The 24931-nt window shown below is 55.3% G+C and overlaps 3 protein-coding genes across 8 annotated transcripts in view; all 3 read left to right on the top strand.

Moving 5' to 3' along the window:
• The window catches only part of SEMA6B (semaphorin 6B), a 37171-nt gene extending 32791 nt beyond the window's left edge, over positions 1-4380 (top strand). For both annotated transcript variants that reach the window (XM_024237113.3, XM_024237112.3), the window contains 3 exons: positions 462-539; positions 657-715; positions 2410-4380. In XM_024237113.3, the coding sequence (XP_024092881.2) occupies positions 462-539; positions 657-715; positions 2410-3338 (1066 nt within the window). In that variant the 3' untranslated portion in view covers positions 3339-4380. The remainder of the gene's footprint in view (positions 1-461; positions 540-656; positions 716-2409) is intronic.
• A 1692-nt stretch (positions 4381-6072) lies between these two features.
• Positions 6073-10579, top strand: LRG1 (leucine rich alpha-2-glycoprotein 1). Of its 2 annotated transcripts, none has more exons than XM_054539396.2 (2): positions 6073-6972; positions 8064-9428. In XM_054539396.2, the coding sequence occupies exons 1-2, from the start codon at positions 6833-6835 to the stop codon at positions 9043-9045; spliced, it is 1122 nt and encodes a 373-aa protein (XP_054395371.2). In that variant the 5' UTR covers positions 6073-6832; the 3' UTR covers positions 9046-9428. The 2 variants fall into 2 exon arrangements, with proteins under 2 accessions (XP_054395371.2, XP_002828525.3); XM_002828479.6 differs by having other exon boundaries at positions 6080-6972; positions 8034-10579.
• Positions 10580-11766: 1187 nt separating this feature from the next.
• PLIN5 (perilipin 5) lies at positions 11767-24917 on the top strand. Of its 4 annotated transcripts, none has more exons than XM_024237111.3 (8): positions 11767-11824; positions 12896-12976; positions 15167-15362; positions 17103-17185; positions 17727-17907; positions 21036-21235; positions 21796-21909; positions 22778-24917. In XM_024237111.3, exons 2-8 carry the CDS (start codon positions 12917-12919, stop codon positions 23327-23329), a joined length of 1386 nt encoding a protein of 461 aa, XP_024092879.3. In that variant the 5' UTR covers positions 11767-11824; positions 12896-12916; the 3' UTR covers positions 23330-24917. The 4 variants fall into 4 exon arrangements, with proteins under 4 accessions (XP_024092879.3, XP_054395368.2, XP_054395367.2 ...); XM_054539393.2 differs by having other exon boundaries at positions 12848-12976; XM_054539392.2 differs by having other exon boundaries at positions 11768-11824; positions 12866-12976.
• The last annotated feature ends 14 nt before the right edge of the window (positions 24918-24931 follow it).

Raw genomic sequence — 24931 nt, 5'->3', positions numbered from 1 at the left:
TGGTGCCTCACACGTATAATTCCACTACTTTGGGAGTCCAAGGCGGGTAGATCACTTGAGGTCAGGAGTTCAAGACCAACCTGGTGAAACCCAGTCTCTGATAAAAATGCAAAAATTAGCTAGGTATGGTGGTGCGTGCCTGTAATCCCAGCTACTTGGGGAGTTGAGGCAGAAGAATGGCTTGAACCCGGGAGGCAGAGGTTGCAGTGAACCAAAATCCCGCCACTGCACTCCAGCCTGGGCGACAAGAGTGAAATTCCATCTCAAAAATAAATAAATAAATAAATAACAAGAGCGAAATTCCGTCTCAAAAATAAATAAATAAATAAATTAATTAATTAATTAATTAAAATAAAAATAAAGAGGCAGGTGCTTGGAACAGGGCCCACAGGTCACCATCACCATTGGGGCTGTGTAAGTGACTTGGACACTTGTCCCATTCGGTCCCTGGTCTGCTCTAGGAACTGTATCGGCAGTCAGGACCCCTACTGCGGGTGGGCCCCCGACGGCTCCTGCATCTTCCTCAGCCCGGGCACCAGGTACTGCGGGAAAGGAAGGTGGGTGGAGGGTGTGTCAGACCCGCCCATGATCCAGGATCCCCCTGATCTCTGACTGTGAGAGGGGCCTCTGCTGACGGTGCCTCCTCTCCCCATTAGAGCCGCCTTTGAGCAGGACGTGTCCGGGGCCAGCACCTCAGGCTTAGGGGACTGCACAGGTGAGTCGGGGGGATGGCAGGCTAAGACCCCCATCCCCCACTACCATGGGGGAGGGGAGGGAGGAGGCTGGAGGACCCTCGAATCCTCTGGGAGGTGGGTGGGGAAACTGGACTCCATCAGAGAACTTTAGAAAGGCATGGGGTGGGCCGGGCGCGGTGGCTCACGCCTGTAATCCCAGCACTTTGGGAGGCCGAGGTGGGCGGATCACGAGGTCAGGAGATCTAGACCATCCTGCCTAACACGGTGAAACCCTGTCTCTACTAAAAATACAAAAAATTAGCCAGGCGTGGTGGTGGGCGCCTGTAGTCCCAGCTACTTGGGAGGCTGAGGCAGGAGAATGGCGTGAACCCGGGAGGTGGAGCTTGCAGTGAGCCAAGATCACTCCACTTCACTCTAGCCTGGGAGACAGAGCAAGACTCCCTCTCAAAAAAAGAAAAGAAAGTCATGGGGTGGTCTCATCTCATTTATTGGGGAGGGAGACAGGGGAAGAACAGAGACACCAAGAAACAGACAGGCTTTGACAAGGACGAAGAGACAACAGAAGGCAGACAGACCAACTTCAATAGGACAGAAGGGGCCAGGCACGGCGGCTCCTGCCTTTAATCCCAGCATTTTGAGAGGCCAAGACAGGACGATCACTTGAGGTCAGGAGTTGGAGACCAGCCTGGGCAACATAGTGAAACCCTGTCTCTAAAACAAAAACCCAAAAATAATCCAGATGTGGCAGTGCATGCCTGTAGTTCCAGCTACTTGGGAGCCTGAGGCGGGAGGATCGCTTGAGCCCAGGGAGGTGGAGGCTGCAGTGAGCTGTGATCAAGCCACTGTACTCCAGCTTGGGCAACAGAGGGAGAACCTGTCTTTTTTTTTTTTTTTTTTTTTTGAGTCAGAGTCTTGCTCTGTCACCCAGGCTGGAGTGCAGTGGTGTGATCTCAGCTCACTGCAACCTCCACATCCCGGGTTCAGTTAATTCTCCTGCCTCAGCCTCCCGAGTAGCTGAGATTAGAGGCACACGCCACCATGTCCAGCTAAAATTTGTATTTTTAGTAGAGATGGGGTTTCACTTGTTGGCCAGGCTGGTCTCAAACTTCTGACCTCAGGTGATCTGCCCGCCTCAGCCTCACAAAATGCTAGGATTACGGGTGTAAGCCATCATGCCTGGCCCAGATCCTGTTTTTAATAAAACAAACAGGTAGCTGGAGGCAGGGTTGCAGTGAGCTGCACCACTGCACTCTAGCCGGGGGGACTGTCTCAAAACAGCAACAACAAAAAAATTAAAAAATAATAAAAATAAGGCCAGGCGTGGTGGCTCATGCCTGTATTCCCAGCACTTTGGGAGGCAGAGGTGGGTGGATCACAAGGTCAGGAGTTCGAGACCAGCCTGGCCAACATGGTGAAACCCCATCTGTACTAAAAATACAAAAATTAGCCGGGCGTGGTGGCGGCACCTGTGGTCCCAGCTACTCGGGAGGCTGAGGCAGGAGAATCACTTGAACATGGGAGTCGGAGGTTGCAGTGAGTCGAGATCGCCCCACTGCACTCCAGCCTGGCACACAAAGCAAGACTCCTTCTCAAAAATAAATAAATAAATAAATAAATAAATAAATAAAAAAGAGGACAGAGGGCCCGAGGAGGTAGGAGGGATGCCCAGGGCCACCCCGCCGGCCGCGCTAACCCCACTGTGCTCCCCGGCCAGGACTCCTGCGGGCCAGCCTCTCGGAGGACCGCGCGGGGCTGGTGTCGGTGAACCTGCTGGTAACGTCGTCGGTGGCGGCCTTCGTGGTGGGAGCCGTGGTGTCCGGCTTCAGTGTGGGCTGGTTCGTGGGCCTCCGTGAGCGGCGGGAGCTGGCCCGGCGCAAGGACAAGGAGGCCATCCTGGCGCACGGGGCGGGCGAGGCGGTGCTGAGCGTCAGCCGCCTGGGCGAGCGCAGGGCGCAGGGTCCCGGGGGCCGGGGCGGAGGCGGTGGCGGTGGCGCCGGGGTTCCCCCCGAGGCCCTGCTGGCGCCCCTGATGCAGAACGGCTGGGCCAAGGCCACGCTGCTGCAGGGCGGGCCCCACGACCTGGACTCGGGGCTGCTGCCCACGCCCGAGCAGACGCCGCTGCCGCAGAAGCGCCTGCCCACCCCACACCCGCACCCCCACGCCCTGGGCCCCCGCGCCTGGGACCACGGCCACCCCCTGCTCCCGGCCTCCGCTTCGTCCTCCCTCCTGCTGCTGGCGCCCGCCCGGGCCCCCGAGCAGCCCCCCGCGCCTGGGGAGCCGACCACCGACGGCCGCCTCTATGCTGCCCGGCCCGGCCGCGCCTCCCACGGCGACTTCCCGCTCACCCCCCACGCCAGCCCGGACCGCCGGCGGGTGGTGTCGGCGCCCACGGGCCCCTTGGACCCAGCCTCAGCCGCCGATGGCCTCCCGCGGCCCTGGAGCCCGCCCCCGACGGGCAGCCTGAGGAGGCCACCTGGCCCCCACGCCCCTCCGGCCGCCACCCTGCGCCGCACCCACACATTCAACAGCGGCGAGGCCCGGCCTGGGGACCGCCACCGCGGCTGCCACGCCCGGCCCGGCACAGACTTGGCCCACCTCCTCCCCTATGGGGGGGCGGACAGGACTGCGCCCCCCGTGCCCTAGGCCGGGGGCCCCCCGATGCCTTGGCAGTGCCAGCCGCGGGAACCAGGAGTGAGAGACGGTGCCAGAACGCCGGGGCCCGGGGCAACTCCGAGTGGGTGCTCAAGCCCCCCCCGCGACCCACCCGCGGAGTGGGGGGCCCCCTCCGCCACAAGGAAGCACAACCAGCTCGCCCTCCCCCGACCCGGGGCCGCAGGACGCTGAGACGGTTTGGGGGTGGGTGGGCGGGAGGACTTTGCTATGGATTTGAGGTTGACCTTATGCGCGTAGGTTTTGGGGTTTTTTTTTGCAGTTTTGGTTTCTTTTGCGGTTTTCTAACCAATTGCACAACTCCGTTCTCGGGGTGGCGGCAGGCAGGGGAGGCTTGGACGCCGGTGGGGAATGGGGGGCCACAGCTGCAGACCCAAGCCCTCCCCCACCCCTGGAAAGGTCCCTCCCCGACCCAGGCCCCTGGCGTGTGTGGGTGTGCGTGCGTGTGCGTGCCGTGTTCGTGTGCAAGGGGCCGGGGAGGTGGGCGTGCGTGTGCGTGCCAGCGAGGGCTGCTGTGGGCGTGTGTGTCAAGTGGGCCACGCGTGCAGGGTGTGTGTCCACAAGTGACGATCATGGTGGCCCCAGCGGCCTGGGCGTTGGCTGAGCCGACGCTGGGGCTTCCAGAAGGCCGGGGGCCTCCGAGGTGCCGGTTAGGAGTTTGAACCCCCCTTCTGCAGAGGGAAGAGGGGACAATGCCGGGGTTTCAGGCAGGGGACACGGGGAGGGCCTGCCCAGAATTCACATCGGCAGCAGCTGTCTAAAGGGCTTGGGGGCCTGGGGGGCGGTGAAGGTGGGTGGGGCCCCTCTGTAAATACGGCCCCAGGGTGGTGAGAGAATCCCATGCCACCCGTCCCCTTGTGACCTCCCCCCTCTGACCTCCAGCTGGCCATGCATGCCACGTGGCTGGCTGGGTCCTCTGCCCTCTCTGGAGTTTGCCTCCCCCAGCCCCCTCCCCATGAATAAAACTCTGTTTACAACCACCGGCCCCGATGACTCTGGCTCTGCTCTGCCTCCTGGGGGTGGCATGGGTGGGGGGCACCCTCAAAAGTCAAGGCCAGGCCGGGCGCGGTGGCTCATGCCTGTAATCCCGGCACTTTGGGAGGCCGAGGTGGGTGGATCACTTGAAGTCAAGAGTTCGAGACCAGCCTGACCATCATGGCAAAACTCCATCTCTACTAAAAATACAAAAAATTAGCCAGGCTTGGTGGCGGGTGCCTGTAATCCCAGCTACTCGGCCGACTGAGGCAGGAGAATCACTTGAATCTGAGAGTCAGAGGTTGCAGTGAGCTGAGATCACACCACTGCACTACAGCCTGGGTGACAGAGCGAGCCTCTGTCTCAAAAAAAAAAAAAAAAAAAAAGGCTGGGTCAAAACAAATCTGGGGAGCTGAGTGTGGAAACATGGAGATGTCGGGGTCCCCATCTTCATCTGCATAGGAGCCAGTTTCTTTTTCTTTTTCTTTTTTTTTTTTTTTTTTTTTGAGACAGAGTCTCACTTTATTACCCAGGCTGGAGTACAGTGGCGCGATCTCGGCTCACTGCAACCTCTGCCTCCCGGGTGCAGGCAATTCTCCTGTCTCAGCCTCTCGAGTAGCTGGGACTACAGGCACCCGCCACCACGCCCGGCTAATTTTTGTATTTTTAGTACAGACGGGGTTTCATCATATTGGTCAGGCTGGTCTCGAACTCCTGAACTCAGGTGATCTGCTTGCCTCGGCCTCCCAAAGTGCTGGGATTATAGGCGTGAGCCACTGCGCCCAGCCAGCCCTATGAATTTTGTTTTAAGTGAGACAAGAAGCCATCAGAGAGTTTTAAGCAGGGATGTGATCTGATTTCATTTTAAGGGATCGTTTTGTTACTGTGTCACTACATTTCACAAGCTTGCTTCCTCTCAGTCCATGTTGATTAAGACCAACTAACGGCTGGGCTCTGGAGACAGGGCAGGGCACAAGACAGACCAAGTGCAGTGGCTCACGTCTATAACCCCAGCACTTTGAGAGACTGAGAAGATTCCTTGAGCCCAGGAGTTTGAGACCAGCCTAGGTAACATATAAAACAATTTTAAAAATTAGCCGGGCATGGTAGCATGTGCCTGTATTCCCAGCTACTTGGGAGACTGAGGCAGGAGAATTGCTTGAACCCAGGAGGTGGAGGTTGCAGTGAGCCGAAATCGCATCACTGCACTCCAGCGTGGGTGACAGAGGGAGACTCCATCTCAAAAAAAATTAGCCAGGCATGGTGGCACATGCCCGTAGTCCCAGCTACTTGGGAGGCCTTGAGCCCATGGTCAAAGCTACAGTTAGCTATGATTGCACCACACTCCTCCAGTCTGGGTAACAGAGCGAAATGCTGTCTCAGAAAAAAAAAACAAAAAAACAATGACAGGGCATGGTGGCTCACGCCTGTAATTTCAGCACTTTAGGAGGCTGAGGCCAGTGGATCACATGAGCTCAGGAGTTCAAGACCAGCCTGGGCCACATGGCAAAATCCTGTCTCTATTAAAAATATAAAAATTAGCCAGGCATGGTGGTGCATGCCTGTAGTCCCAGCTACTCGGGAGGCTGAGGCAGGAAAATGGCATGAACCCGGGAGGCGGAGCTTGCAGTGAGCAGAGATCGCGCCACTGCACTCCAGCCTGGGCGACAGTGCAAGACTGTCTCAAAAAAAAAAAAAAAAAAAAAAAGAGTCATAGGTGCAGATAAAGGTGACACCATCATACCTAAATATTTAGAACTCAACAAGAATGCAAGCACTCTATAGCCAAGTCCATGAGATGCAGCCAAAGCTATTCTCAAAGGGAAATTTGTAGCCTCCAAATGCATTTAATAGGAAATGAGGAAGAATGGAAACGATAGCATGGATGTCAGATTCAGATGAAGAGAAAAAAGGGCAGAAGGAGACCTTGGAGATTTGAGTTCAGCTTCACAGATGGGGAAACTGAGGCCAAGAAAATTTAAGTCACTTGCCAAAGGTCACAAAGCAAAGGTGTTCATGACAGAGCTAGAATTCAGAATCAGGTTTGGTTCCTCCCAAGCCACTGTCTAAGGACCGGAGAGACTTTTGGCATTACTCACTATTGGATTGTATTTTTAAAATGACTTCATTTAAAAAAAGCAATATCAACATACCATGAAGTCAAGACAAGAGTTTTTTTGTTCTTTTCAGTGAGCTTCCTGGTTGCTCAAGTTTATGGTAAATACCTCTTCTTGCTCAGAGAGCTGTCCCTGTCTCCAGGAATGGTGCCTTGCAAACCTTGATCCTTGAACTATGGGTTGGGGGAAGTGAGGATGCAACTAGAGAGACTCTTGGATGCCCCCAAAAATTAGGAAACAGGGAAAGAAAACCTGGGTTTTAGAAGCCGGGTCAAAAAGGGGTTGAACAGGAAACAATTTCCAGGAAGCAATTTTGTAATCTTGACCCCTCCCTTTCCCCTGCCTGGCTTAGGCTCAGCCCCTATCAGGAACTGGATGGGGGTGGGGACTTCCCCAGGGTTGGTTCCCCTGCCCCCAGTCCAGGCAGGTATAAGGCCACCTCCGCAGACCAGGACAAGCCAGAAGCAAAAGAGAAGAGCTACCATGTCCCCTTGGAGCAGACAGCGACCCAAAAGGTAGGTCCCCACACTACCTGTCCTAGGCAGGTTTGAACGCCAGGCCATGCGGAGATACAGCACATTCCAGCTAACCCAGAGAAGTCACAGGGAGCAGATACAGGCCTGGTGGCTGGCACAGATCAACCTTAACTGTGACAGAAAGACTGGTGCGCGCGCGCGTGCACACACACACACACACACACACACACACACATATCCATCCCTGCAGAAGCCCAGGTGCGCATGGGCAGCAGGGAGCCGGGGGAGGCTTCTTGTTAGAGGCCTGGGGCCACAGTGAGCAAGGCTGTCCAGACCATGTCTGATGGCTGCCGGGCCAGGGAAGCCCTGGAAGAGGAGGGGAAGCCCCAAGCTTCCAAGGGTTATGGTGCTAAGTGTAAACCACCGCTTCCCAAGGCCAAATGCCCACCCTCAGACCTGGCCAAAGCAGGACACACTTTTTGTGTTCAGAGGCTGCAGTGAGCTATGTTCATGCCAATTTCCTCCAGCCTGGGCAACTGAGCAAGACTCTGTCTCAAAAACGTGAACCTGAACATCTATCTTCCTCCAAGCACCCAATTGGTCAAGGCTGGACAGAAAGACCAGGATCCCAGAGCAGAGAAGTCTTCATGGAAAAGAGGGCATTGGAGCTGGGGCTTTGAAGGATGAATAGGAGTTCACATCAAAACACAGAGCCAGGTAGACAAGGACTGACCCAGAAAATAAGCCAGATCAGAAGAAACTAGCAAGTTGGACTGTGAATAATTAACAGCTCATGGGGGCTAGGCTGGTGATGGGGAAGTGTATTCATGTTATGCAGGAGTTACACTCAGAAACTCAACTTTCCTAGAATTATAATTCTCCCTGGAACAGGGGCCACTTCTGGCAGCTGTGGGGGTGAGGCTAGAAGCTGGAAGAGGAGGAGGAAGCAATTGCCCTAGTCCAGGTAAGAGATAAGGCAGCATAGTCCAGGCTGCTAGTCGCAGAGATGGGAAGAAGTGGGCAGATTTGCGGGTGTATTTTCACCTAGCTGAGTGTATTTTCACTGTGGTTTAGTAAGCATCTTCTGTTACTGCCTGCAGCCCAGGGGGCATTCAACCCCATCTTTCTAGAACTCTGTTCCTGCTGCTGCTGTTAGCAGCCTCAGCCTGGGGGGTCACCCTGAGCCCCAAAGACTGCCAGGTGTTCCGCTCAGACCATGGCAGCTCCATCTCCTGTCAACCACCTGCCGAAATCCCCAGCTACCTGCCAGCCGACACCGTGCACCTGGCCGTGGAATTCTTCAACCTGACCCACCTGCCAGGCAACCTCCTTCAGGGCGCCTCTAAGCTCCAAGAATTGCACCTCTCCAGCAACGGGCTGGAAAGCCTCTCGCCCAAATTCCTGCGGCCAGTGCCGTGGCTGAGGGTGCTGGATCTAACCCGAAACGCCCTGACTGGGCTGCCCCCGGGCCTCTTCCAGGCCTCAGCCACCCTGGACACCCTGGTGTTGAAAGAAAACCAGCTGGAGGTCCTAGAGGCCTCGTGGCTGCACGGCCTGAAAGCTCTGGGGCATCTGGACCTGTCTGGGAACCGCCTCCGGAAACTGCCCCCAGGGCTGCTGGCCAACTTCACCCTCCTGCGCACCCTTGACCTTGGGGAGAACCAGTTGGAGACCTTGCCACCTGACCTCCTGAGGGGTCCGCTGCAATTAGAACGGCTACATCTAGAAGGCAACAAATTGCAAGTACTGGGAAAGGATCTCCTCTTGCCCCAGCCGGACCTGCGCTACCTTTTCCTGAACGGCAACAAGCTGGCCAGGGTGGCAGCCGGTGCCTTCCAGGGCCTGCGGCAGCTGGACATGCTGGACCTCTCCAATAACTCGCTGGCCAGCGTGCCCGAGGGGCTCTGGGCATCCCTAGGGCAGCCAAACCGGGACATGAGGGATGGCTTCGACATCTCCGGCAACCCCTGGATCTGTGACCAGAACCTGAGCGACCTCTATCGTTGGCTTCAGGCCCAAAAAGACAAGATGTTTTCCCAGAATGACACGCGCTGTGCTGGGCCTGAAGCCGTGAAGGGCCAGACGCTCCTGGCAGTGGCCGAGTCCGAGTGAGAACCGGGGGCTGGGGGTTGAGGGTGGGGGGTCTGGTAGAACACTGCAACCCACTTAGCAAATAATCCTGCCTTTGGCCGGGCGCGGTGGCTCATGCCTGTAATCCCAGCACTTTGGGAGGCTGAGGCGGGAAGATCACAAGGTCAGAAGATCGAGACCATCCTGGCTGACACAGTGAAACCCCGTCTCTACTAAAAATACAAAAAATTAGCCGGGCATGGTGGCGGGCGCCTGTAGTCCCAGCGACTCGGGAGGCTGAGGCAGGAGAATGGCATGAACCTGGGAGGTGGAGCTTGCAGTGAGCCAGGATGGCGCCACTGCACTCTAGCCTGGGTGACAGAGCAAGACTCTGTCTCAAAAAAATAAAAATAAAAAACAAAGAATCCTGCCTTTTACAGGTGAGACTCAGGGCTGTCCATAGTGGCTGGGACCCCGTTTCACCCACCCATGCGTCCTAGAACACACGATGGGCTTTCCTTACCCATGTCCAAGGTGTGCCCTCCATCTGGAATGCCGTTCCCTGTTTCCCAGATCTCTTGAACTCTGGGTTCTCCCAGCCCCTTGTCCTTCCTTCCAGCTGAGCCCTGGCCACACTGGGGCTGCCCTTCTCTGACTCTGTCTTCCCCAAGTCAGGGGGCTCTCTGAGTGCAGGGTCTGGTGCTGAGTCCCTTTAGCTTGGGGTCAGAACCAAGGGGTTTAATAAATAACCCTTGAAAACTGGATCGGATGAATTGGCTTTCATTGTGTTCCTAGCATCTTGTCAAATCAACTTCCTAGGACTCCAGGGTGAAGGAGGAAAAGAGGCATGGCCCAGGCCCAGGGGTGTGGGATATGGTCTCCCTAGGGGATGACAGTTGGGATCAATGGCCTGTGACTTCTCCTCTCCCTTCCCCCATCCTGGGACCTAACTGCAAATAAAGCCTTGACCGTTGCCCGGGTGTCATTTTACCAGTGGATTTCTGCCAGGGCTTGTGTCCTAGGAGAAGGTTTAAGTTAAACCAGATTGCCCAGGTCTCCAAACAATTTGTCACGCTGGCCTGAGATCATCTAAGGGGGCACCTGCCCCGGGCAAGGTTGCAGGGGCGGGATGGGGCTGAAGGGATGGGCAGGGTCCTGGGCCCACCTGTTGATACAGCATTGGCCATGTCGGGGCTGCAATCAGATTTGGGAGACCCTGGGGCTTGGGAGCACGTCCAGTTTTCCCAGCTCCCTAAAAAATGACCATGCAGCCTGGCGCCGTGGCTCACGCCTGTAATCCCAACACTTTGGGAGGCTGAGGCAGGCAGATCACTTGAGGTCAGGAGTTCGAGGCCAGACTGGCCAACATGGCAAAACCCTGTCTCTACTAAAAATACAAAAATTAGCCAGGCATAGTGGCACATGCCTGTAATACCAGCTACTCGGGAGGGTCAGGCAGGAGAATCACTCGAACCTGGGAGGCGGAGGTTGCAGTGAGCCAAGATCACGCCACTGCACTCCAGGCTGGGCGACAGAGTGAAACTTTGTCTCAAAAATAAAAATAAAAATAAAAAGACCATGCCTACATCTGTGGTCATTCCAGGCACAGCAATGAAAAGGCAGGGATCTGGGGTCCAGCAGGGCTGGGTTTGAACAGGATCCCTGGCCGGGCACGGTGGCTCATGCCTGTAATCCTACTACTTTGGGAGGCCAAGGCGGGCAAATCACGAGGTCAGGAGTTCAAGACTAGCCTGACCAATATGGTGAAACCCCGTCTCTACTAAAATAAAAAATTAGCTACGTGTGGTGGCGGGTGCCTGTAATCCCAGCTACTCGGGAGTCTGAGGCAGGAGAATCACTTGAACCCAGGGGACAGAGGTTGCAGTGTGCCAAGATCGCGCCACTGCACTCCAGCCTGGGCGACAGAGTCAGACTCTTTCTCAAAAAAAAAAAAAAGAAAAAAAAAAAGGAATAGGATCCCTCACTTGCTGTGGTATGCAGGGCAAGTGATTTATGATCTCTGAGCCTCAGCTTGCTCATCTGTGAAATGGGGATCCTAGGGAAAGGGCAGGCCTGGCTTCTGGCTTAGTTAAGGGGCAGATTAAGAAATAAAAAGAGGCTGGGTGCAATGGCTCACACCTGTAATCCTAGCAATTTGGAAGGCTGAGGTGGAAGGATCACTTGGGGCTCAGGGGTTGAAGACAAGCCTGGTCAACACAGGGACATCTCGTCTCTACAAAAAGTTTAAAAAGTTAGCTGGGCGTGGTGGTGTGTGCCTGTGGTCCCAGCTACTTAGGAGACTGAGGCGGGAGGATCACCTCAGCCTGGGAGGGCAAGGCTGCAGTGAGCTGTGATCACACCACTGCACTCTAGCCCTGGACAACCGAGCAAGACCCAGTCTCAAAAATCAATAAATAATAATAATTAATAAGAAAAGTCATCAGCGAGTTGGCCAAGGTCACTCAGGGCTATGGGGGCTGTGATCGCATGGACTGTCTCTATGGCAACAGCAGTGAGGGTGACAGGTGGCCAGACTTGGTCTGGGAAAGTATAATAGCTCAATCTTTTGAATCTAGCGCTCCCGAATTGCTATGGCAACCGTAGGGCACTGGGCTAGCTCAAGGAGAGGGCGAGGGAAGCCTGGAGCCACGCCCCCTGGGCACGCCCCCGCACGGCCTCTCCCCATTGGTCAGTTCCGGAGGCCCCCCCCCCACTCCGAGAGCAGCTATAAGAGGGGCGGGCGGGACTGGTGGGGGGGGGGGCGGAGACTTGAGCCTGGGGTCAGCGGAGACACCTGGGGTCTGAAGCCGCTCGCGCCCAGGTGAGTGCCCTGAGGGCGGCGTCCAGGAGCGCCCCCCGGGCTCAGGAGAGGAGCTCCAGATAGGGTGGTTGGGCGAAGGTCCGGCGGCGTGGGACGGGTACGACCGGCCAGAGCAGGTGGCTGGGACCCTTGGCCCAGTTGGCCCCAGCTCAGGACCCAGTTGGGCGAGGACCAGGCCTCAGAGGACGCGGGGTGGCAACCGGAGGGATCGCAGGCCGCAAGTCTGAGGCCCGAGGTCGAGCTCCCCCTTCTAACTCTAGCTGACTGCGTGACCTTGGGACCAGCATGGACCTGCTGCGTGTCTCAGTTGCCCTGTCTGTCAAATGAGCTTTGAGTGGACTAGGACCCAGCAGCTACCACCTCCAGCTGTCTGGGGTGCTGGGGCAGTTCTGGGCCCAGGCAGGGGCCGCAGGGGGAGCAGGGACCTCCCCCATCTTACAAAACAGGAAACAGCCCAGAGGGGTGAAGGTGCTTGCCAAAAATCACACAGCTGGCTAGGTGCAGTGTCTCATGCCTGTAATCCCAGCATTTTGGGAGGCCGAGGCGGGCGGATCACTTGAGCCCAGGAGTTTGAGACCAGCCTGGGCAACATGGCGAAACCCCGTTTCTACTAAAAATACAAAAATTAGCCGAGCATGGTGGCACGTGGGTAATCCCAGCTAACTGGGAGGCTGAGGCAGGAGAATCACTTGAACCTGGGAGGCGGAAATTGCAGTGAGCTGAGATGGCGCCACTGCTCTCCAGCCTGGGCGACAGAGATTCTGTCTTTAAAAAAATAATAAATAAAAATAACACCGCAATTAATGGTAGCATTTGAACCCAGGTCTTTCTCACCTCAGAGACCATGCTTCGAGTCACTCCGGCAACCCTGCCTTGCCAGAGGCTCATTATTGGACACCTTCTGTGTACAGAGCTCTGAGCATGCATTGTCTGAGCCCCACAGAGTGCCCCATTATGCAGATGAAGAAATTGAGGCCCCAAGAGGTTTGAGAGTTGCTTGAGTCACAGAGCCCAATTTGACAGGATCTCACGCCTGGGCAGGTGCTCCCCGTACTCAATCCTGCCCCGCAGGGTGACCCTGTTTGCAGCACGATGTCTGAAGACGAGGCGGCTCAGATCCCCAGACCCAATGTGTGGGAGCAGGACCAGCAGGTGAGGGCTGCCCCTCCCATGAAGCGGGGACACAAGGAATTGTGTGGGACAGTCCCTTCTAGGAGTGTTTCAGGCCAGATATCCCGCCCCACTCCTCTCCTTGCTGGGAAAACCTGAGTCATAATATATTTTGGTCCATGGAGGGGATGGTCTATTTCCTAGTGGGGGCTTAATGAGGCCCTGGGAGGGGAGTGGCTCTCAAAGACACGCAGCTGGCTTCTGTGGCCCCTACCCAACCCTTTCCCTCTCCTTTGATCCCTGGGTCTCCACCTGTATCCTTCTGTCTCCACATCCACCATCATGGCGCCCTCAGTAACAACAACAGTAAGAGCAGCAATCACTGTATCGGTCACAGTTCCAACCGTTTCATGTATATTGGCTCCTTGAACACCCATCACAACCCTAGTAACCCATTTCATAGATGGGGAAACCAAGGCACCGAACAGTTCAGTGGCTTGCCCAAGTTCACACAACTTGCAGGCAGCTGAACCAGAAGTGAACAGAGGCCTTTGTGCTCCAGGGGCAGTGCTCTGAACCCCCAGACTCTAACGTCTCCTCCCTCGAGCAGACAGATCGCAGTGGACCCTTTAACAACATGGGTTTGAACTGCACAGGTCAGGCTGGGTGCGGTGGCTCATGCCTGTAATCCCAGCACTTTGGGAGGCCAAGCGGGCGGATCAACTGAGGTCAGGAGTTCGAGACCAGCCTGGCCAACTTGGTGAAACCCTGTCTCTACTAAAAATACAAGAATTAGCCGGGTGTGGTGGCGGGTGCCTGTATTCCCAGCTACTCGGGAGCCTGAGGCAGGAGAACCGCTTGAACCCTGAAGGTGGGGGTTGCAGTGAGCCGAGATCATGCCACTGCACTCCAGCCTAGGTAACAAGAACGAGACTCCATCTCAAAAAAAAAAAAAAAAAAAAAGCCAGGTGGGGTGGTGGCTGCCTGGAATCCCAGCTAACTGGGAGGCTGAGGCAGGAGAATCTCTTGAACCCAGGAGACAAAAGTATGCAGACCTTTTTCAACCAAATGCAGATCAAAAAATATAGTATTTGGCCAGGTGCAGTGGCTCATGCCTATAATCCCAGCATATTAGGAGACTGAAGTGGGAGGATCGCTTGAGCCAGGAGTTCAAGACCAGCATGGGCAACACAGCAAGACCCAATCTCTAAAAAATAAAATTAGCTGGGCACAGTGGTGTGCACCTGTAATCCCAGGTACTTGGAGACTGAGGTGGGAGGATTGCTTGAGCCTAGGAGGCTGAGGCTGCAGTGAGACGTGCTTGAATCACTGCCCTCCAGCCTGGGCAACAGAGCAAGACCTTGTCTCTACTGAAAACAAAAAAATTGCGACCAGGTGCAATGGCTCAGGCCTGTAATCCCAGCACTTTGGGAGGCTGAGGTGGGTGGATCACCTGAGGTCAGGAGTTCGAGACCAGCCTGGCCAACATAGTAAAACCCTGTTTCTACTAAAAATAAAAAAAAAAATTGGCTGGGCGCAGTGGCTCACGCATGTAATCCCTGCACTTTGGGAGGCCAAGGCAGGTGGATCACCTGAGGTCGGTAGTTTGAGACCAGCCTGACCAACGTGGAGAAACCCCATCTCTACTAAAAATACAAAAAAAACCAAAAAAAAACAAAAAACAAAAAAAACCGGGTATGGTGGTACATCCCTGTAATCCCAGCTCCTCGGGAGGCTGAGGCAGGAGAATCACTTGAACCCGGGAGGCGGAGGTTGCACTGAGCCGAGATTGCGCCACTGCACTCCAGCCTGGGCGATAGAGCGAGACTCCCTCTTAAATAATGATTATAATTGCCAGGTGTGGTGGCGGGTGCCTGTAATCCCAGCTACTTGGGAGGCTGAGGCAGGAGAATCGTTTGAATCCAGGAGGAGGAGGTTGCAGTGAGCCGAGATGGTGCCACTGCACTCCAGCCTGGGTGACAAGAGTGAAACCCCATTACAAACAAAATTGTAATGCTCTGTGTACGCCATGGGAAGAGGAGCCTGTGAGTGCAGGAACCGTGACATTCTCACATCCACATTTATCTTCACCGCATCTACGTGGCAGGGTGCTCAGTACTCCATCCTTCCACTCTACCATCCCTCGTCCTGGCCCAGAGAGGGGAAGTAGGTTGAGGTGTGTCTGGGGCCCCACTTTCCCCAGGGTCCCCCTGATGCCGACCCTTCCCACAGAACGTGGTGCAGCGTGTGGTGGCTCTGCCCCTGGTCAGGGCCACGTGCACCGCAGTCTGCGATGCTTACAGCGCGGCCAAGGACAGGCACCCGCTGCTGGGCTCCGCCTGCCGCCTGGCTGAGAACTGCGTGTGCGGCCTGACCACCCGTGCCCTGGACCACGCCCAGCCGCTGCTCGAGCACCTGCAGCCCCAGCGTGAGTGCCCCGGCCCATGTCCCTGGGAGCTGTGGCTTGCCCCCACCGCCAACCGTCCCATCCCCCTTGGTCTATCTGCATTACACTCCTGGGGGTCATCTTCAGCCTAGCCACCTGCCCCACTGCCATGCCACCTCTCCTCAATCTCTTCACTTAAGTCCCTCTTTAATCTGATCACCAGCCGGGCGTGGTGGCTCATGCCTATGATCCCAGCACTTTGGGAGGCCGAGGCAGGAGGATCACTTGAGGCCAGGAGTTCAAGACCAGCCAGAGCAACATAGCGAGACCCTGTATCTCAAAAAAAAAAATTTTTTTTTTTAATCTGGCTGGGTGTGGTGGCTCATGCCTGTAATCCCAGCACTTTGTGAGGCCGAGGAGGTTGGATCACAAGGTCAGAAGTTCAAGACCAGCCTGGACAACATAGTGAAACCCTGTCTCTACTAAAAATACAAAACTTGGCCAGGTGTGGTGGCGCACACCTGTAATCCTAGCTACTCAGGAGGCTGAGGCAGGAGAATTGCTTGAACCTGGGAGGTGGAGGTTGCAGTGAGCCAAGACCGCACCACTGCACTCCAGCCTGGGCAACAGAGTGAGACTCCATTTCAAAAAAAACAAAACAAAAACAAAACTGATCCCCTGACAGGTGCGGTGGCTCATGCCTGTAATCCCAGCATTTTAGGAGTCCGAGGCAGGTGGATCACTTGAGGTCAGGAGTTCGAGACCAGCCTGGCCAACATGGTGAAACTCCATCTCTACTAAAAATACAAAAAATTAGCCGGGCATGGTGGTGGGTGCCTGTAATCCCAGCTCCATGGGAGGCTGAGGCAGGAGAATCGCTTGAACCTGGGAGGCAGGGGTTGTAGCAAGCCGAGATCACACGACTGCACTCCAGCCTGGGTGACAGAGCTAGACTGTCTCAAAATAAATAAATAAATCTGATCCCCTGGCCCTCTGCCCTTACCTGTTTACTGGTGGGGCCCCTCCTCTCTGTCCCTATTCCATCTGTCTCCTTGTCCCCCCTCGTTTGTTGGCCTGATGTGCCTTGGGTCCATCTGTCTCTCCAGGCCCCCTCCCCTCTGCGCCTGCCTCTGCCTGTCCTAAGCCCCGCAGCCTCTGCTCTGTAGTTCTCACATCTCTGTGGACCCCTGAGCCGATGACAGGCGGGGGACTATAGGATCCTTGGCCTCTAGTCTGACCCAGGAAGAGGGTCACCTGAGGGTCCTAGCCCAGCACCTCCTCACCTCCCTCTCAGCCAGCTTCTGTGACCTTGAGTCTGTCCTTTGGGCCATCTGAGCTGGGCATGGCTGAAAAGTCGCCTTGGTGCTGGGAGAACAGGGTGGTAGGGCCCAGGCAGGAGGGCAGAGGAGGCAGTGCCCAACCCAGCAGCCTACCCACACCCTCAGGGCCCCCAGTCTCACCTAGGGAGGCAGCCAGGTCCCCCTGTGGTCTAGGCCTTCTCCCTATCTCCCTCTCCTAGACTCTCTATCCAGGAGCCACAGGCGTCTGCCCCAGCGTCTTTGGTGTAAGCGGCTTCTTGGTGTAAGGTCTCAGGAAGCCTGTCCATCTCCTGGTGTGGGTCTTGTCTCCATCATTCTGTTTCGTTTCTCCCTGTCTCTCCTGGTCTCCTTCCTTCTCTGTCTCTGCTTCTCTCTCTAGCATTCCCTCCGTCTACAACTCTCACTGCGTCCCTATCTCCCTCTGTGTCTCCCTGAGTCTCACTCCACGCCTCTCTCCCTTCAGTGGCCACCATGAACAGTCTCGCCTGCAGAGGCCTGGACAAGCTGGAGGAGAAGCTTCCCTTTCTCCAGCAACCTTCGGAGACGGTACCCCGGACGACTAGATGTGGGGACCTCCAGTGGGGGCATGCCAGACTCGAGGCGGGAGGGAGGGAGGGATGGTGCCAGCCAGGCTTTTAGTTGACTCGAGAAAAAACAGCCAGGTTAAAATAACTGCAACATATATATATGTGTGTGTGTGTGTATGTATGTATATATACATATATGTATGTATGTATATATACATATATGTATATATGTATATCTGTATAGTGTATATATGTATATCTGTATAGTGTATATATGTATATATACGTATATGTGTATATATGTATATATACGTATATGTGTATATATGCGTATATATGTATATATATGTGTGTATATATATGTATTGCTAGTAAGGGCGGGTAACTCCCTCAACACCATCTGTGAGGGAAAGGTTTTATCACCCATTTTATAGGGGAAACTGAGACACGGAGCCAGGAAGAAGTCCAGGGATCTTTGAGTCCCAGCCCCAGGGAACTAGGGTGGCAGAAATGGAGCTGGAGTCCCGCGGTGCCTGGAGTGGGGGGGCCCTTCCTTCCAGGTGGTGACCTCGGCCAAGGACGCGGTGGCCAGCAGTGTCACGGGTGTGGTGGACCTGGCCCGGCGGGGCCGGCGCTGGAGCGTGGAGCTGAAGCGCTCCATGAGCCATGCCATGGATGTTGTGCTAGAAAAATCAGAGGAGCTCGTGGATCACTTCCTGCCCATGACAGAGGAAGAGCTCGGTGAGGACGACACCCTCAACCCTAACCCCTGAGTCCTGCCCCGTCCCCATCCCCCCATGGTACAGATCAGAGAGGTCTGAGACTCACCCAAGGTCACACAGCAGATCAGCAGGAAACATACAACTCAAAACCAGGCCTGTCCTCCCTCCTGTTCACTTCCACGGCCCCTCAACCTGCATCCTGCCAGGAGTCAGAACACCGAGACCCTAAGGGCATATAGGGCTTTTAGACTTGAGGTCCCAAACTGGTGGCCCCCCAAATGCCTGTGCAACGTGTTTTAAATATTTTCATTTTTTGCATGCATTTAACCAGATTTTACATTACATGTCCCGATTCTTGGCCTGTTTTGAAAAACTAGACACACTGCCAGGCACAGTGGCTCACGCCTGTAATCTCAGCACTTTGGGAGGCCAAGGTGGGCAGATCATGAGGTCAGGAGTTCGAGACCAGCCTGGCCAACATAGTGAAACCCCGTCTCTACTAAAAATACAAAAAATTAGCCAGGCGTGGTGGCGGGTGCCTGTATTCCCAGCTACTTGGGAGGCTGAGGCAGGAGAATCACTTGAACCCAGGAGGTGGAGGTTGCAATGAGCCAAGATCGCGCCATTGCACTCCAGCCTGGGCGACAGTGCGAGACTCCGTCTCAAAAAAAAAAAAAGAAAAACTAGACACAGCCAGAATATTGTCTGCCCCTTCAGATGGTTTGCTCAGCTCCACTAGTCCCCAGTGGTTTACGTCATATCTACTTTGATGGTTTTTGGTACCTGCCTGGCCCTGGAGACCATGTGAATGTCCAACTCTGGCCTTACAGCACTGGAAGAATGTATGGGCTTACCCCCACCTTAGCAGAAAAGCAGGGAGGCGGCCAGGCGCGGTGGCTCACACCTGTAATCCCAGCACTTTGGGAGGCCGAGGCAGGCCGATCACGAGGTCAGGAGATCGAGACCATCCTGGCTCACATGGTGCAAACCCCATCTCTACTAAAAATACAAAAAATTAGCCGGGCGTGGTGGCGGGCGCCTGTAGTCCCAGCTACTTGGGAGGCTGAGGCAGGAGAATGGCGTGAACCCAGGAGGCAGAGCTTGCAGTGAGCAGAGATCGCACCACTGCACTCGAGCCTGGGTGACAGAGCGAGACTCTGTTTCAAAGAAAAAAAAAAAAAAGGCAGTGAGGCATTGATCAGGCACTTCTTGTGTGCCAGGCACTCCTGAAATTTTTTTTTTTTTTTTTTTTTGGAGACGGAATCTCACTCTGTTGCCCAGGCTGGAGTGCAGTGTTGTGATCTCAGCTCACTACAACCTCTGCCTCCCAGGTTCAAGCGATTCTCCGGCCTCAGCCTCCCAAGTAGCTGGGATTACAGGCACCCACCACTACACCCGGCTAATTTTTGTGTATTTAGTAGAGATGGGGTTTCGCATGTTGGCCAAACTCCTGACCTCAGGTGAGCCGCCTGCCTTGACCTCCCAAAGTGCTGGAATTACAAGCATGAGTCCACCACGCCCAACCACTGTTTTTTTTTTTTTTTTTTTTGAAATGGAGTCTCGCTCTGTCGCCCAGGCTGGAGTGCAGTGGTGTGATCTTGGCTCACTGCAGCCTCCGCCTCCTGGGTTCAAGTGATTCTCCTGCCTCATCCTCCTAGACAACTGGGACTAGAGGTGCACACCACCACACCCAGCTGATTTAAAAATTTTTTTTAGGCCGGGAGTGGCGGCTCATGCCTGTAATCCCAGCACTTTGGGAGGCCAAGATGGGCAGGTCACAAGGTCAGGAGATCAAGACCATCCTGTGAATGGTGAAACCCCGTCTCTACTAAAAATACAAAAAATTAGCCGGGCGTGGTGGAGGGCGCCTGTAGTCCCAGCTACTCGGGAGGCTGAGGTGGGAGAATGGCGTGAACCCGGGAGGCGGAGCTTGCAGTGAGCCAAGATCACACCACTGCACTCCAGCCTGGGCGACAGAGCGAGACTCCATCTCAAAAAAAAAAAAAAAAAATTTTTTTTAGAGATGGGGTCTTGCTCTGTCACCCAGGCTGGTCTCCAACTCCTGGGCTCAAGTGATCCCCCTGCCTTGGCCTCCCAAAGTGCTAGGATTACAGGTGTGAGCCACTGTGCCTGGACTATGATATATTCTTTTTATTTTTTTCCACCATATCTTGTGTGTATTTTCTCTTTTTTTATTATTTTTCATTCATTTTTTTTAATTTTAATTTTTTTTTGAGACGGAGTCTTGCTCTGTTGCCCAGGCTAGAGGGCAGTGGTGTGATCATAGCTAACAGTAGCCTTCAATTCCTGGGCTCAATTGATCCTCCTGCCTCAGCTTCTCAAGCAGCTGGGACTATAGGCACGTGCCACTGTGCCCAGCCCTGGCTAATTTCCGTATTTCTTTTTTAGAGACAGGGTTTTGCTATATCGCCTAAGCTAGTCTCAAAGTAATCCTCCCTGGGCTCAAGCAATCCTCCCATCTCGGCCTCCCAAAGTGCTGGGATTACAGGTGCATGCCGCTGCACCCAACCTGTATTTTTAAAAGGCTGCTTAAAAGAATAGTTAAGTAGGCCAGGCACGGTGGCTCACACCTGTAAACCCAGCACTTCAGGAGGCCGAGGCAGGCGGATCAATTGAGCTCAGGAGTTCTAGACCAGCCTGGCCAACATGGTGAAACCCCATCTCTACTAAAAATACAAAACTTAATCGGGTGTGGTTGTGCATGCCTGTGGTCCCAGCTACTCAGGAGGCTGAGGCAGGAGAATCGCTTGATCCTGGGAGGCAGAGGTTGCAGTGAGCTGGGATAATGCCACTGCACTCCAGCCTGGGGGACAGAGCGAGACTTCGTCTCAAAGAAAAAAAAAATAGTTAAGCAGTTTGGGGCCAACGTGCCTGGGTTCCAGTCTGGGTCTGCTTCTTGTATCCTGCAGGATCTCACCTCTCCTTTGCCTCAGTTTTCCTCCTGTGTAAAACAGGGCCCACCATAGTGCCTACATCTTAGGGTTTGGGGAAGACCAAATGGGTTGATGTCAGTCAAGGGGAACTGTGAATGTGGGAACCTGTGGCTTCTGTACCCAGAGGTGGGTGAGCAGATGTGGAGGGGGTGGCTGTGCTGACCCCGTGCTGTCCCCGAATCCTGTCCTCCAGCGGCACTGGCGGCTGAGGCTGAAGGCCCTGAAGTGGGTTCGGTGGAGGATCAGAGGAAACAGCAGGGCTACTTTGTGCGCCTCGGATCCCTGTCAGCGCGGATCCGCCACCTGGCCTACGAGCACTCTCTGGGGAAACTGAGGCAGAGCAAACACCGTGCCCAGGACACCCTGGCCCAGCTGCAGGAGACGCTGGAGCTGGTGAGAGCCCGCTGCCCGCCCCTGCTCCGGGATGCAGGCCAATCAGTATGGATTGAGTGCCAGCTGAATACTGGATCCCGTGCTAGCCTGAAGCGGGAGGCGGAGCTGAGTGCAGCTGTCTCCAGCTGCGTGTGTTCAGGGCTGGGGGACCCGGGCCTGGAGGAACCCAGGGATGTCATGGCTCTGCCTGGAGAGTCAGGGAGGGGTTTTGTGGAAGAGGGGAAGGAGAAGCTGGAATTTATAGCAAGTTAGGGTAGGTCAGAAGAGAGCCTTCCTCTTCTGGTGCCCTCCTCATCAGAATCCTCCCATCCTCAGCTCTTCCTTCCCCGCAACAGCCACCAGAGGGCACCTGTAAGCCCCTGAGTCAGGTCCGTCCCTTCTCTACCCACAGCCCTCTATGGCTCCCACCTCCCTTGGGGTCCAAGCCCAAGGCTTCCCCACGGTCCTGCACAACCTGCCTTGGTCTCCTAAATGCTTACTGAGGCCAGATCAGTGGTCCTGGACCCCACCCCCACCCCCAGATCCCCCAGCTCTGAAGACCACCATTTCTGTCCTTGCAGATAGACCACATGCAGTGTGGGGTGACCCCCACCATCCCGGCCCGCCCTGGGAAGGTGCACGAGCTGTGGGGGGAATGGGGCCAGCACCCTCTGGAGAGCCGCCGCCGGAGCCAGGTGAGACTGCAGGAGTGCCAGGTGAGGTGGTGTCTGCCACCAGGCTGCAGAGGAAGAGGCGGAGCGACGGACTGTGGGTCAGCCCAGTACTGCTGGGTACCCAGCTCAAGCTATCTCAAACCAAGTGCTGAGCTCAGCTAGTTGAGGTGTCCGTGGGGGGAAATTTAGGCAGGTTTAAGTCCCATTGTGTGTTTTACTTATGTATTTATTTTGAGATGGAGTTTTATTATTTTATTATTTATTTATTTTTGAGATGGAGGGAGGTGGGGGGAGAGGGGGGTGTTGGCCCAAGCAAGCAGTAGTCCCTGGCTTCCCGCTCCTTCTCTCTTTCCCTCCCTCCGCATTCTCTCCCTGAACCTATAGCCTAGAAACCATCTCTCCACTTTCCACTTTATTTTTATTTATTTATTTGAGATGGAGTCTTACTCTGTCGCCCAGGCTGGAGTGCAGTGGCGCAATCTCAGCTCACTGCAATCTCCGCCTCCCGGGTTCAAGCGATTCTCCTGTCTTAGCCTCCTAAGTAGCTGGGACTACAGGTGCCCACCACCACGCCCAGCTAATTTTTGTATTTTTGGTAGATACGGGGTTTCGCCATGTTGGCCAGGCTAGTCTTGAACTCCGCACCTCAGGTGATCCGCCCGACTCAGCCTCCCAAAGTGCTGGGATTACAGGCGTGAGCCACCGCGCCCGGCCCCGTTGTGTGTTTATAAAGGAGACTGAGTCAGGGCTGGGTCACGTTCTGTGTCTATGGGGGACAGGTCTATGAGACAGGTTGACAGCCCCACTGTGGGTCCATCAGAGAAACCGAGGCAGGACAGCAGTCCTCCTGGGCGTCCATAGGGGAAACTGAGGTCCCCGCCCCCTGCAGGCAGAACTGGAGACACTGGTGCTGTCCCGCAGCCTGACCCAGGAGCTGCAGGGCACGGTAGAGGCGCTGGAGTCCAGTGTGCGGGGCCTGCCCCCCGGCGCCCAGGAGAAGGTGGCTGAGGTGCGGCGCAGCGTGGACGCCCTGCAGACCGCCTTCGCTGATGCCCGCTGCTTCGGGGACGTGCCAGCGGCCGCGCTGGCCGAGGGCCGGGGTCGTGTGGCCCGCGCGCACGCCTGTGTGGACGAGCTGCTGGAGCTGGTGGTGCAGGCCGTGCCGCTGCCCTGGCTGGTGGGACCCTTCGCGCCCATCCTTGTGGAGCGACCCGAGCCCCTGCCCGACCTGGCAGACCTGGTGGACGAGGTCATCGGGGGCCCTGACCCTCGCTGGGCGCACCTGGACTGGCCGGCCCAGCAGAGAGCCTGGGAGGCCCAGCACAGGGATGGGAATAGGGACGGGGACGGGATGGGTGTTGCCGGGGACATCTGCGAGCAGGAACCCGAGACCCCCAGCTGCCCGGTCAAGCACACCCTGATGCCCGAGCTGGACTTCTGACCCAGGGCCAGTGGAGGCGGTGGGGAATGGCCACCTGTACCCCCCGATCCCTGCTGCCCCCTGGTGGCCACACGTAAGCACGAGGCCTTGGCCTTGACCCTTCTTTGGAATCAGGCCCAACTCAGGATCCCTGACCACCTTTTTGGTATTGGACTCTCGCATTTTTTCCTTGAACACACGGACAAAGAGGCCCGGGGGATCAGGGCCTCGAACCCAATTCAGGCCAACTTGAGCCACAAGCTGGGTTCTTCACCTACGTCCTGCTCCCCGGCTCCATGAAGCTAATCCAAATCTTTCCAAGAGGCTGGACACAGTGGCTCACGCCTGTAATCCCAGCACTTTGGGAGGCTGAGGCTGAGGCAGGTGGATCATCTGAGGTCAGGAGTTCGGGATCATCCTGGCCAACATGATGAAACCCTGTCTCTACTTTAAAAAAAAAAAAAAAAAAAAAAGCCAGGTGTGGTGGTGTGCACCTGTAGTCCCAGCTAGTTGTGAGGCTGACGCAGAAGAATTGCTTAAACCCAAGAGGCATGGAGGTTGCAGTGAGCAGAGATCGCACCACTGAACACCAGCCTGGGTGACAGAGCGAGACTCCATCTAACAAAAAATACTAACAGCCTCCCCAAGAAATATACATTTTGCCCAATGCCTTCTGTTTGGGGCTTTGAAAAGTGAGCCCTGACTGGGTGTGGTGGCTGACACCTGTAATCACAGCACTTTGGGAGGCCAAGGTGAGAGGACTGCTTGAGCCCAGGAGTTGGAGGCTGCAGTGAGCCATGATCTTGCCCCTGCACTCTCACCTAGGTGACAGAGCAAGACTCTATCTCAAAAATGTTTTTAAAAAATACTTTCCAGGGAAACACACATTTTGCCCTATTTGGAACTTTGAAAAGTGAGCCCTCCTCTGCCTATGGGCTGTGCTGCTCAGCCTGCCATACCCACTTGCTTTGCTGTTTGGGATTTGCCCCCAGAATAAAGGTCCTTTTTGTTGTTGAAAGGCCCATGTGTGTGTTCCAGCCAGGGTGGGTCTCAGTCCCAGGGGGCTGGGGGCCACGGAGGTGTGTCACTGCAGAGACATGGAGATGGGGGTGTGTAGAGCCAGAGTTCAAGATCTAGAAGAATGGTGCTTCTCTGACCTGCCTGTCATCCTGTCTTGGATCCACCGTTACTGCCCAGCCCACGTGGGGTAAGCATTACCACTTAAAATTAGCCGGGCACCATGGCTCATATCTGTAATCCCAGCACTTTGGGAGGCTGAGGTGGGAGGATTGCATGAGCCCAGGAGTTTTGACAGCAGCCTGTGCAACATAGGAGACCTTGTCTCTACAAAAAAATTTTAAAATTACACATGGTGCGAGCCTGTGCCCCAGCTACTCAGGAGACTGAGGCAGCAGGATCGCTTGAGCCTAGGAAGTTGAGGTCGCAGTGAGCTTTGATTGGTAACCACTCCACTCCAGCCTGGGCAACAGAGCGAGACCCTGTCTCTAAAAATAAACAAGAGCATTGCCCCTTCGGCCGCATGGAAGCTGTTCTCATCTTGGTGTACAGGTGAATTTCGTGGAAATTGCAGGGAGCAGAAAAGACGGGGAAGGAGTCAGATGG

The sequence above is a fragment of the Pongo abelii genome, chromosome 20 (genome assembly GCF_028885655.2).
Source record: "Pongo abelii isolate AG06213 chromosome 20, NHGRI_mPonAbe1-v2.0_pri, whole genome shotgun sequence".
NCBI lineage: Eukaryota > Metazoa > Chordata > Mammalia > Primates > Hominidae > Pongo > Pongo abelii.
This window is presented reverse-complemented; position numbering and strand designations above follow the sequence as displayed.